The 13,871-nt window shown below is 50.9% G+C and overlaps 1 protein-coding gene across 1 annotated transcript in view; it reads left to right on the forward strand.

The window, feature by feature from the left end:
- GASK1A (golgi associated kinase 1A) overlaps window positions 1–13,871 on the forward strand; it is a 57,544-nt gene that overhangs the window by 38,208 nt on the left and 5,465 nt on the right. The window contains exon 3 of the mRNA XM_070360582.1: window positions 13,289–13,411. Coding sequence (XP_070216683.1) covers window positions 13,289–13,411 — 123 coding nt within the window. The remainder of the gene's footprint in view (window positions 1–13,288; window positions 13,412–13,871) is intronic.

A 13,871-nucleotide genomic window follows, 5' to 3' on the forward strand; every position in this document is an offset into this window, starting at 1 on the left:
ATACAAGTTTGGTTGGAAATGTATTTTAGAAGATTCTCAGACCACATTTAATACTTTGAGATTTCTCATGAAAATCCCACTTCCTTTGAAACACTGAATGGTTTAATAACATGGGGCCTCTGTTTCCATGCAGCAGAAATGAGCCTGAGCTGAGTAGCTGCTGCCCCTTTAAAGGTTGCCATGCTCCCCTTTCTGCCAAAGACCACACCTCCTGTTGTCTGATGTGATTGTGTGCATTCTCAGTCACTAAGTCGTGTCTGACTTTTTGAGCCCACGGTCTGTTGTAGACTGCCAGACTCTGTCCATGGGATTTCCCAGGCAAGAATACTGGAGTGGGTTGTCATTTCCTCCTCCAGGGCATCTTCCAGACCCAGGGATTGAACCCATGTTCTAGAACCCAGGTTTCTATGCTGTGTCTCCTGCATTGCAGGCAGATTCTTTACCACTGAGCCACACCCAACCCCAAAGCCTTGGATGTTACCTGTCTGCTTATGGGTATTTGTCTCCTGTCACGGGACCAGCTGGCCTCCAGCAATACTTCCAGCTCCTCGAGTCTGTGTCTCGTGGCTGCTTTGTGGAGGGAGGAGCATGGGGCCTGGTGGTTGGCACGGGCTTTGGCACCAGACAGATCTGGTTTTGAATCCCCTGCCCACTGGCCATGTCCCACTGTGTGACCCTGAGCAGACTAGCCGGCGTCTTTGAACTTCACTTCTCTCTAAATGGGACCGGATGTCCCTGCCTTCTGCCCTTGAGCGCATGGTAGCTCTTAATCACCAGCTCCTGTATGCAGGCTTGCTCTGGGCCCCGAGCCTGCTCTGCCTGTGTGTGACAGGCTGAGGGCTAGGGATTAGTGCTCTCCAGACAGCGTGACCTGTCCTCTAGCCTGGGAGGGAGGCATTTCCCAGACCACAGACTACAGTCTTGGGCAAACTGGAAGAGCCGGCCACTCTCCCTCCAGGAACAGCCGTCCTATGACTGATGGGAGGCAGTCTGTAAAAGCCCTGGTTCCCTGGCCGGGGTGGCTCTGTGGGGCATGTTCCACGTGTCTCTCAGAGTCCCCTACCAGGATTGAGCCACGGTTACCCACAGAGTTCGTTGCCGGCCCTCCCTGTCTGCCTTCCCTGATCCTTGCTTGTGTTTTTGAATTAGCTCACGGATCAACTGCTTTCGCTCTGAGTTCTTGGCTGAGGTCTGTCTCTGGGGGAGCCTGGCCTCCATCAGATGACACCACTGACCCTGTGTGGTTTCTGCATGCAGGATCATTCACGTAATATACTTAAGACAGTGCCTGGCGATGGCCCAAGCTCAGTAATACAGAAGCACTGCCCCCAACACTTTATAGGAATTAACTCCTCCAGTCCTCATGGTAGCCTTGCTAGAGAGATACTGGGCTTCTCCCTGTTTTGAAGTTGGACAGTTGAGGTCTCAAGAGGTTAAGCAACTTGGCTAAGTTCATGGCCGGTGGAGCTGAGACACAGCCTGGATGGTCTAGCTCCAGAGCTCACCCTCCTTCTCACATAGTCCTCTTCAGCTGGCCATGGGTGAGGGCAGGAAAAGGGGGTGCTTGTCGGGACATCTGGGACTTTGAGCCCTGAGGCCCCTCCTTGTGACCCCCACCCAGCTGATGTGCACGCAGCCACTTTCTGCCCACACAGAGCCCCTCTGTCTGTCTTTGGAGGTTGTGGTGTGAAGCCCTTCCTCAGCTGCCAAGCCCAGCCATGGCGGTGGACAGTTCAGCCGCCAGAGCACACACAGGTGGGCGTGTGGTCAGACGCCACTCAGCTGGCCTCGTGCCACCTCTTCCTGGGTTTGCCGAACACCAGGCAAGTCAAACACCCCTGGCTGGCGGGTGCTGCCTTCCTAGAAACCATGGGCAGGCTGGAGTGAGGAGGGGCTGTGGGTTTCCCAGCCCAGGAACCCAGGTCCCTACTGAGCAGAAGCCAGGAACAACCTGAGGGCAGTCGTGCCTGGACTCAAGAGGGCCATCTGCCCAGAGGCCAGAGGGTGGGAAGGACGTGTGTTGGGGGGGTGGGGACAGGAATGCGCACATCTGTATCTTTTCCTTCTAGAGAGGCTTCTTTTTTCTCACACCCTGTTTCATCTTGGAGGGCATGTGCTTGGCTGCACGGGGTGAGCAGCTGTAGAGAACTCAAGACAGTGAGAGGGTGGTGTTTGCTCGTGGAAGTCATCCTGCTGCTTCCGCTGATGCGGGGCCTTCACGTGCCGGAAAATTCAGACCCCAGAAAGCCTCAGGTGCCGCCATCCTGGTGCGGGCCACCATCTTTTCTTACCTGGACTCTTCTTCCCTAACGTCTCCCTAATGTCTCCACTTTTGTCCCCTCCAACCAGGTCTCCTTACAGAAGCTGGAATGATGTCTTGGTTTCCGTTCCCCCAGGCAGACCCTGAGACCAGGGTCCAGTGCAGTAGTTCCTCTGGGAGGGGACCCCAGGAAACACTCGTAGGGAAGATGAAAGTGAGACGGCTAGGAGGCGGCCAGCAGAGGGCATGTCCTCAAACAGGTCACTGCCATGGGTGACTGGGGCTTGAGCCACAGGAAAACTCTGAGCAATGGTAGCCCACCAAGAGGTGAGGGACACGAGGTATTGATAGCCACATCTCCCCTTGGTCTTTGGTTGAGGGCTGCTCCTGGAGGTGTTAATTCCATGGCATTTGGAGAAAGCCCCCGGGCAGAGCCTATAGCAACTGGAAGTTAGAGGGAGACCTCAGAAGTTCACATGCAACTGCTCAGGCAGAGAGCACAATAAGTCAGACTGTGTCCCTTCTCCATTACAATAAGGCAAAGCATCTCAATGCCCTCGATATCAGGAGCTTCAGGGACCCACAGATCCATCCGTGTCTGCTGTCTTCAGCCCCGCCTCTTGGCATGTGGTCTTGGTTAGTTTCTTCAGGCGCAGGGCCTCAGACAAGCCTCTCATCCTCCTCCCTAGGCCTCCACTCTCCCGACCTCCACATTCTGTTGTTATCCTCTTTCTATTTCATGCTATCCTGTCTATATTCTTTCTGACTCCCCAACACAGTAAGTTCTATTTTATTTGTTCACTTCTGTCTCTCTGTTTTGTTCACATCCGCAGCGCCTAGCACAGGGCCAAGCTCTTGGTTAGATCCTGGAGAAGCACCTTTTGAACGAGTGGGTGAAAGGATGAGCAAATGAATGAAGGAATCCAGGCTCTCTGTATGAGTTCCTATTTAGGTGCTGCTGTGTTCTGCTTGCTCAAATACCACTCCTTCCTCTAGACTGAAAAGAATCCCAAAGGCTTCTCCTTTTCTTTTCAGGTCCCAGAGATATAGAGGTGGAAAACTATGTGACAATCGTTCGTCCAGCCCGTGAACGGGCACGTGATTAACTCGTTCTTCCAGAACAGATGATGGCATATAGCGTCGCCTGTCATCCTCCGCATCAGGCACTGTGCCAGCACTTCACATGTGTTGATGTGTGACAGCCCTGGGAGTGGACAGTATTTTTTAACTCCATTCCACAGATGAGGAAACTGAGGTTTAGAAGGGCTTAGGAACTTGCCCACAGTAACCTGTGGCCTTAAGCGTTGGAGCTGGGATCAGATCCGCCGCAGTTTGGCCACAGAGGGCATGCTTTTGCCCTCTTTGCTGACTCAGCTGACTCTGGAAAAGACATTTCTTCCGGGTCTCTTCTGGATGAGGCTGGCCCATTTCCTTCCCGGGGGGCCGGGTTCAGTCATTTGTGATCCTGTGTTTGTTCCTTGTTTTGAGTGCAAATCTATAGTTCACGTCATTCTTCTGTGGCTTGGCCTTCCTGAACATCGGGTGTTGTTAGAGAGGAGCCCAGATCCATGACCACTGTCGACCTCTCAAGCTTCCAGCCGGAGACCTGAAATATAATCGTGGCACCTTTATGGGGTGCCTGTACATGAGCTCCTTCAAGTCCCACAGCAGACCCAAGAGACGGGTGCAGAGCTCCTTCCTCTTGCACAGATGGTGCGGCCAGCCACGGAGGGTGAAGCAGCCCACCCGGACAGGGGTGTTTAAGGGTGACATGAAGCATCGTTACATATACTTAAGAGCAGGGCCTCGATTAGGACGAGTATGATCGGCAGAATTCAGAGATGGTCCACAAGATACCCACCCCCTTAGTGTGAATGCCTGCCCTTGAGAATGAATGAGACCTGTAAATATGATGGAATCTTATTTCAGTGATTAAGTTACCAATCAGTTATCTTTGGGTATTTTTGTTTATTTGTTTTTTGATTGAAATATCCCCTGGAGTAGGAGATGGCAACCCACTCCAGTATTCTTGCTTGAAAATCCCGTGGACAGAGCAGCCTGGCAGGCTCCAGTCCACGTGGTCAAAAAGAGTTAGACACAACTGAGCATGCGTGCAAGCAAGCATGATCAACCTACAGTGCTCTGTTAGTTCCAGGCGCACAACCTAATGACTCGGTATTTCTATATGTTATGAAATGATCACCAAGATAAGTCTAGTTTCAGTCTGTCACCATACAAAGTTATTACAATATCATTGAGGTACTCATCAGTTAATCTGGAGTTAATCAGAAGGAAGACTCTCCCTTTGGCCTGAACCAGCCAGGAGAGTCTTTCAAAGATGAAGTATCAGAGGATTTTCTTGCTGGCCTCGAGGAGTAAACAGCCAGGCTGTGAGCTGCTGTGGGTCAGGGAGGCCTCTGGAAGGACCCTGAGATCTCCTTAAAACCACAAGGAATGGTTTCTGCCAGCAGCCTGACTGAGTACAGGAGAGGAGCCTGAGTGACGAAAGAGATGGAGCACCTTGAGTTCAGCCTGAGACCCTGGGTAGAGTACCTGGTAAAAAGGGATGGACTCCTGACCCACAGGAACTGTGAGTTAATAAGTGTGTTATGTTAAGCCACTAAGTTGGTGGTCATTTGTTATGCGGCCATAGAAGATGAGTTCATGTGGCAAGGGAGGGGCCTCCAGTGCAAACGCCTTCAGGAGTGCACAATCGCAGGTGAGCCTGCTCTGCACATCCTGACAGCCGACAGCACTTTTCTGCCTCGCCCTTGTCCTGCCTCTGCTTTTTTGTTGTTCAGTCGCTCACTTGTGTCCGACTCTTTGTGACCCCATGGACTGCAGCACGCCAGGCTTCCCTGTCCTTCACCATCTCCCGGAGCTTGCTCAAACTCACGTCCATTGAGTCAGTGATGCCATCCAACCATTTCGTCCTCTTCGGTCCCCTTCTCCTCCTGCCTTAGCCTCTGCTTAGATTTTTTAAAAATCTGTTTTTTTTTAACTGTTCATATTCTTTGCCCCATTTTCTGTTGGATTGTTGGTCTTTTTCTTAAGGACTTTAAGAGCTTTTTTATAGATTAAGAAAATCAGTCTTTTGTTTTCATTGTGTTCTGGTATTTCTCTCAGGCTCAAATGTCATTCAAACTTTGTTTCTAGTCTTTCTGCTGTGCAGAAATTTTAAAAAAATTGTTCTATGCTGTTAAACTTATCAAGCTATTTTTCATGACTTCTAGGATAGTGTATTATGTTTTTAAGGACCATCCTCATTTCAGGGTTATTTTAAAAAATCCTCCCATGTGTTTTTATATATTTTTGATCCATCTGGAAGTTATTTTGGAGTAAGAGATCAGGTGCAAAATAATGATTTTTTTTTTCAGATGGCAACCCAAATGTCCCAGCACCATTTGTTGAATAATCCTTCTTTCCCCCAATTTGAAATGCTGTCTTTTCCATATAGCCAATTTCCATATGTACGCAAGTCTATTTGTGGACTCTTCTGTTCCAGTAAAGGGTCTGTCTATTTATGTGCCAGAATCACACTGTTTTAATTATCACACTTTATATTTTATGTTAATAACTGGGAGTGCTTGGTCTCCTTGCTCTTTTTAAAGATTTTTCCCAATACTCCTGAATACTCTTCTCAGTCAGCTTGTTACTTCCTTTGCCTTCCCAAGTCCTCTCGGGACTTCATTGGAATCAAATGAAATCTGTGTGGACTAATATAGAGAGAATTTACATCCTAAGATATAGGGTCATTCTAGGCCAAGAACAGGCTGTGTCTTTCCTTTTATTTCTGTTCCTCAGAAGCATCTTTATGTTTTCCTGAGCTGGATCTTCACGTTCAGGTTGGGATGATACTGATATTTCATCTTGTGACCATTGAAAAGGGCCTCTTTTCCTTCTATTATATTGTTACTAACCAAGGTTTCTGGACTCTTTGATCAACAGAAATTGATAAGAAGTCGGCTGAGAAGTTCAGGCACGGCTTTACTGGGGCTCGAGCTGTAGCACACAGGAGTGAAAACAAGAAATTGTTGCCCTGGCTCTCTTCCCAAGGCAGGGCGAGCCGGTCCCTTAAAGGGAGTGAGGGTGAAGATGTAGCTTATCTGCCCTGCCCATCCCCTCCATGGTGCTGTGAGCAGGGATCACAGCAGTAACCCTGCTTTTGCTCCCAGCTCCCCAGAAGTGGCCATTGGTTTGTGACCTTTTTGTGTCTCGTTGTTCATAATCTGCCCCATTGGGCCTGTGAGCAGTTAGTTTTAATGCTTTGTAGTTCCTTAAAAAAAAATTATTTATTTGGCTGAGGCGGGTCTTAGTTGCGGCATGTGGAATCTAGTTCCCTGACGAGGGATTGAAACTGGACCCCCTGCATTGGGAGCATGGAGTCTTAGCCCCTGGGTCACCTGGGACTCCCTGAGTCCCTTATAGTTTCTTTGGATTCCATTCTTTGGGGAGGCATTTGTCCAGGTGCAAGCGCAAGCTCTCTGGAAAAGGGTCCCAGGTCTCAGCCTGTCTCAACACATTCTGGCCCGTAGCTCCTGGTCTGTGTGAAGGATATTGTTTTCGTATCATATTTTGATTACTGGTTACTCATTCACTTCATAATGCTTCTCACAGTTGCCCTGGGTTTTCCAAGTATATGGTCATTTCTTCTGTAACGAATGCATTTTGTGTTCTCATTGCCTTGTTTTTCATTTTTCTTAACCTCACTACAACCATGGTGCCTCCAGAGCAATGGTAAATAGTAATAGGACACTGGACATGACTTGTCTCTACGGATTTGGGACAGTTTCTAGTGTTTCACCATTAAATATCATGCTGAGTTTTGGCTGAAGAACTATTTGCGATTCTTGCCTTTTTAAGAGTTTTTCTTGTCAGGAATGGATGTAAAAATTACATCAGATGCCTTTTGAGTATCAGTGGAGGAGGTCACAGATTACACACATCCTCTGTCTAATGTATTGATGTGGGGACTGATTTCTGAGAAAGGTATTCCCATGGTGACTCATTGTAGCTTTCTTGGTTGGAACTGTACTTTGCTGTGGTGGATACATCATTTCCCAGATGCTGGATTTTGTGTTGATGTTTAAAATTTAGAGTGATTTAGTCCTTTTAGCGGGGCTTCCCAGGTGGCACTCGTGGTAAAGAACCCCCCTGTCAATGCAAGTAGATGTAAGAGAGGTGGGTTCGATCCCTCAGTCGGGAAGATCCCCTGGAGGAGGGAATGGCTACCCACTCCAGTATTCTCACCTGGAGCATCCCATGGACGGAGGAACCTGGTGGGCTGCAGTCAATAGGGGTCACAAAGAGTCGGGCACGACTGAAGCAACTTAGCACTCACGCCTGTCTTTTTAAATAATAATTCTCAGACCATCTCCTCAAAGCTCACCAGCTGGTATATTCACCCACATCCAGAGCCGCTGCTGTGACCTCTGGCCTCCGGCTTGGGGCAGATGAGGCATCCAGAGGTCCCCCTGCCCAGGGCCTCCGGGGAGGTTACCCTCTGTCAGGACACAAGGGAAGCACTGCAGAGAGAGTCATCAGAGGATGGTAAGAGTCAGTGTGAAGTAACCCACTCCTCTTCACACCCTCACCTCCCCAAAGCCTCACGAATTCTCTAACAGACAACTGTTCAGTGCGGGGCCAGCCTGCTGCCCTCTTTGGACAGAGATGCTGCCACCTTGGGGCTGTCTGGCAGCAAGCTGACCCAGCCAAGAGCCACCCTTTCAATCCAGAAGACCCTGGGCTCGTGACTGTCCCCAGGTGGGGGAGGGTCCTGCACAGGGGGCCCGGGCCAGCAGGGGCAGCAGGCGGTTCTTCTGGAATCCACCAGACTCAGATCTGGCACTGGCTGAAGTCTTGGCCCAGGAGCCTGGTGGGTGGGTGAGAGGACTTGGGTCACCCCTTGTGCCCTGTGCTGGGTGCCTCCCAGACGTCCTCACCTCACAGCTCAGCCTGGTGTCCCTCTTGGCAGACTGCAGTGTCTTGTCCCACTAGATGTTCTGTTTGGGGGCCCCAGAGGCGGGCCTCCCCCTGTCAGGCTCACGTGAGGGGCAGGCTTTCAGTGGTCAGTCCTCGTGTGAAGGTCTCCCCACCATCCTTCCGGGTGTCAGCCAGCCATACGCTTCATTCATTCATTCTTGTACTCCGAAAACCTCAACCGAGTCCTGTTGTACTGAAAAGTGCTAGGAGCTGGGGATCCGGTTGGACCACATCTTCTTGGTATCAAGGCACTTGTGACCTCTAGTGTCACGATGTATGTGCCTGCCACCAACTCAGTGGTCAGAGCCAGACTACCCGGGTCTGAGTCTAGGCATCGCCGCTTTCGCTCTGTGGGACCCTAGGCATGTTTTCCAGCCTCTGTCACTCAGTTACCTCGTCTTTGAAATGGAGATATGGACTGTACCTGCCTCCTGGCTGCTGGGAGGGTTAAATGAGCTATGATAGGCAAAGCACTCAGAGCCTGATTCAGCACAGAGTAAGGGCTTCACAACTGTTAAATTAAATTAAACACAAACTTCTTGAGCACACACACTGCTAGAAGGCCCAAACTGCAAAAGATTATTGTTTTTTTCTTGGTAACTGCTCATTTTGTCAAAAAGGGGGAAGAAGAAATCCTGATGCCTTAGGATGTGGGAATGAAACCTAAGCCCGGTCCTGTTTGGCTGCTGCTGTTTCAACTGTTTGAACTGAATTGCTCTTCAGTGGAAAAAAGTTCCCAGACAGCATGGCAGATTACTCACACTGGCACCTGGGCCCGGCCAGCCCCTCCCTGTTCAACATTCAAATGGGTGTACATCTGGGGGCACCAGCGCCGCCCCTGTCACATGGCCCGACAGTCCTTGTAGCTTCTTCTGGAAACAAGCACCGCATCCGGTTAAAATCCGCATAGAATGGCCTGCCAACAGGGTCAGGGAGCATTTGGCCTGAGGAAGGGGGTTTGGCTGGCTGTGCCATCAGACATGACGTGAGATTGGAGCAGTCGCTGGATTTCAGTCCTGCTAGAACCATCCTGGCATTTACTCTCCCAACCAGAGATGACTCAGCAGGTGGTATCCGTCTCACAGATCTGTCTGGGCTCCAGAAACCAGGCCTTGCCCACACGTAGAGGAGAGGGGCTAGACCGTCATGACACGGCTTTATTTTAGACTGCTTCACAGGGCTATGGCCAGGGCTTTCAGAGGGAGGAATCCCTGAGATTCCTCCAGGCCTTTAGGCCTGTGCCTTCCAGGTCTCTCCATGACAACCACCCCCCTCACCTCGTGTGGTCCCCAGAGAGGCCCTGAGGGACTATCAGGTTAAATAACTTCCTCGGGTCATAGAGTTAGGACATAGTGGAGCCACGATTCACCCCTAGATCCTTTGGGCTCCAAACCAGGGTCACAGACATGGCCCAGATTGCAGGCCAAATTCCCCTCTCTCTTTTTTTTTCTGTACAGTCCATGAGCTAAGAATGGTTTTAGCATTTTCAAATGGTTGAAAAGATCAAAAGATATTTCATTACATCTAAAAATTCTATGAAATTCAGATTTCAGTGTATGTTAATACAGTTTTTTTTGGGGGGGGGAACATGGCCATGGCCATTTGTTTTCATATTATCTAGAATATGTACAATATGCACAACACAGGCAGAGTCGGGTAGTTGTGACAGAGACCGTATGGGCTGCAAAGCCTAAAGTAGTTACTATCTGGCCCTTTGTGGGAATAGCTTGCTGATCTCTGCTCTAAACCTCTGTGCGGGCAGCCTTGGAGGGCTCCTGCCGAGGACAGGCCTGCATAGGAACGTGTGAGGACCCCACCCTTGCCAAGTGCGAGGACAACATGGAGAAATATAGGGGCGTGTTACTATCTTCGGGTGGACATAAAAACTGGGGGAAGGTCGGGAGGTCTCTGGGGGCGTGCCACAGGGTTCTGTCCTCAGCCCCGTCCTGCCAACGCTTGTAGGAGCTAGTGAAGACACGGGGGCTCTGGGGGACCCAGTGGAGCGCTCTTGTTTCTTCTGCACAGGGCCCTGGTGTGATTCCCTTTCTCCCCATTCCTGGGCTCAGAGGTCAAGACATCAGCATCTTCCCGTGGTGGCCTCTGGACAAGGGATGAGCCTGTGTCCAGATTTGGTCCAATCAGACTGAAAGGAAGGACTGCTATTCCATGGTTGTTGGGGGAGGGCTTCTCTCTCCCCCCTCCCCTCATTCCTGTCTCTCTTTCTCTCTCTGTCTCCTTCATTATGGACATGAACAGGGAAAAACATGGGGACTTCCCGGGTGGCGCTAGTGGTAAAGTACCTGCCTGCCAGTGCAGGAGGCATAAGAGACACGGGTTCAATCCCTGGGCCGGGACGATCCCCCGGAGGGGGCATGGCAACCCACTCCAGTATTCTCGCCTGGAGAATCCCATGGACAGAGAAGCCTGGTGGACTACTACAGTCCATGGGGCTGCAAAGAGTCGGACACAACTGAAGCGACTTATCACATTCACAAGGAAAAACATACCCACAGGTTTTCTGAGACAACACAGGGATGTCCTTAACATTGTGGGGTAAACTGAAGAGCAGAAAGAAACCTGAGTCCTTATCATGACAATAGGAGCTGCTTAAAGGTGCCCCCCAAGCCTGTCCTATTGCAAGGCTCTTGAGGCTTCCTGCTGCAGATCTTAATTTCCCCTGTGGTTAAAGTCACTTCCAACCAGAATTTTCTGTTACTTGTGGCTGTTGTTATTCAAAGTCCAGGAGGCTAAAGCAGTGACTGTCCACCTCAGGGGCTTGTTTAACGGGCTCGTTGCACGGACAGGGCTCTGGCTGTTTGTATCATGGCCAGGCCAGGCCGGTCCTCCAGGCTAAACATGCCTTTTCAGCGGTGTCAGTGATGTGCTTGGTACACTGCCCCTGGGAACACTCCATAATGCAGCCTTACAGAAAGGCCCTCAGCCTGTCGGGGCAATGGTCTAGGCCCGTGGTGGGTCTTCTCCACACTGAATTGTTGTGAAACAGGGAAAATAATGTTTGGGGACAGTAGCTGGGACTGTTCAACACTGTCTCATTTCTGGACGTCTGGTTTCATGAGGTTGATTGGTGAATAGAGCTATAGTTATTTTCTGGCTTGTATAGAAGGAAATCAATTTTGTATTTTTTCAGAACACACAAGAGTTACCTCCACAGGGATATGGAAATGGAGTGAGACCTTTCATTGGCTGGCGCTGAGCTAAGTGGACTGCGAGGTGGCTGGCCTGGCTTTGATGCATGCTGCATCCTGGGGGCTGTCGTCTGTGTGTTCCCTGCCCCCGCCCCTCTGCCACATGTGGAGAGAGGTTGGCAGAGGGAGACAGGACGGTGGTACCGGCTGAAGCTGGACCAGGGCTGCGGCTTGGGTTGGCTGAGAGGCAACTGCAGATGAATAAGGACCATCCAAACAGCTCCGGTGCCTGCCTGCTGCCCCCTCAGGAGGACTGTGGGCTCTGAGACTTCCGGTTCCTTTTTTTCTTCCTTCACTGTTTTGAAAACTCCTCTCCAGCCTCAATGAGTGTAATGATGGGGACCTCACTTGACCTCTAAGTGGCTCCCTCTCCCTGACCTTCAGGGAGGCAGTGGAGGACATCAGAGAGCGCTGGGCTCCAGCCAGGCAGACCTGGGTTCAAACCCCAGCTGGACTACTTCCTCGTGTATGACCTTGGGGAGGTCTGGGGTCCATGTCCCCATGTGTTATTGGGGCAATAATGTCTCCCTTGCAAGGCTGCAGTGAGAATTGGATGAGACAGAGATGCAGTGATGTTGCTGGTCCTCTGAGTGATGCCTTCTGAGCCCACCAACTCTCCAACCCCAACTGGGTGACTCTATCCCCCTGGAGTCAATGTCAGATTCCACAAGCTAAGGGCTCAGCTCCACAGGACTCCTGATTCAGATGCCAGTCACGAGTCCTGAGCCCCCCATACTTCTGGCCAACTGGCTAAAAATCTGGGGTTCTCATGACTGTCCCATCCCCCGGGTTCAATAATTTGCTACAATGGCTCACAGGACTCAGGAAAACACTGCTTCAGTGGCCTGGTTTATTATAAAGGATGTCAGTCAACAGCCAGGAGAAGAGGTATGTGCGGTGAAGTCTGAAAAGGTCCCAAGTCCATGACCCTGTATGTGGAGTTGGGGTGCATCACCCTCCTGATGTGTGGATGTGTTCTCCCTAGAATATAGTTCAAAAGTTTCTATAACCCAGTTTCCAGCTCCCCTCCTCTTCCCTGAGGTTGGAGGGTCAGGTGGAAAGCTCCCACTCTCTATATTCTTTGTCCATCTAACAATCAGCCTGAAGTTATCTCAGGGCCCCATGAATCATCTTATTAAACTCTGATGTGGTTGGAGGGTTTATTATGAATATCAAAACGTACTCATATCACAGAGCCAACTGCAGGGGTTTTATGAGCTCTGTGCCAAGAACCAGGGACAGAGACCATCTCTCACGACCATCTCTGAGGGAAAGGCTCTGTGTCATTGTTCCCACTTTAGGCATCCAGTGTAAGATGAGTCAGGAAAAGGAATGCTCTCCTTCCTGACTCTGATCCAGGCCTCCTGCAGGGTGGAAATGCTGTTTGAGAGTCAGGAGCTGCCTGGACGGTCATTAAAATCTTTTTATCCCCTAAAAAGGAGGAATCCCTACGGTAGCATTTGCTGCTTCAAGAAAAAGTGGTCATGTGTGAGTCTCCCCAGGTAGACAGATAGTCTGCACTGGGAGGCCCCAGGCTGGAACTCAGGGCCAGTAGTATAGGTTAAACAGCAGCAGGACTTCCATTCCAGGGGGCCTGGGTTCGATCCCTAGTCAGGGAACTAAGATCCCATCTGCCACATGTTGGGTGGAAATCCATGCAGTGTGAGTAAGCCATCCCGGTGCAGGGTGAGCTGGCCAGAGGAGCAAGCAGAAGCCCATCACAGCTGGGGGCCAGCAGCTGAGTTAACCAGGGCCGAGATCCCTGAGGGTGGCCCCAGGGCTCAAGAGGCCCGAGTGCTGGACATGGTAGACTCCCCCTCAGAGGATGGTGCCCCCACAGGTGCATGACCGCCTGGATCGCTACTGCTGCGGCTTCGAGCCCGAGCCCTCGGACCCCTGTGTGGAAGAGAGACTCCGAGAGAAATGCCGGAACCCCGGGGAGCTGCGGCTGGTCCACATTCTGGTAAGTCCCTGGGTCACCCCAGACTCGGGTCTTCCTGTCTGTCCATCAGCAGACGCTGGTGGCGAGGGTCAGAGGTCACATGACTCTGGGTGTCACAATCCCGTTCTTTTCGGCAGCAGAACCCTTTGAATGTTTCCAGGAAGCCTTAATATATAGAAGGGACAAAAATGAAGCTTGGCGTATGTAGTTGAGGAGGGGATGGGCTGGAGCCAGTGTCACCAACCCCTCTGTCTCCTAAAGACTCCAGGGACGCCCTCGGGTCCTGGCAGCTGAGTGTGGTATGTGTGTATCTAGTAGGGCATCCTCATTGTGCCAATAAACGTGGAAATTGTGACCTGGAGCGGGGGAGGAGCCTTCCAAGGCTGCATGTCTGGTTGGTAGCAGTCACAGGGATCTGTCGTGGACCCTATTGGCTCACAGGCTGGGGCTGTTGGGAAACAATGCTTCCAGTGAAAACTAG

This window comes from Bos mutus, chromosome 22 (assembly GCF_027580195.1).
Source record: "Bos mutus isolate GX-2022 chromosome 22, NWIPB_WYAK_1.1, whole genome shotgun sequence".
Classification (NCBI taxonomy): domain Eukaryota; kingdom Metazoa; phylum Chordata; class Mammalia; order Artiodactyla; family Bovidae; genus Bos; species Bos mutus.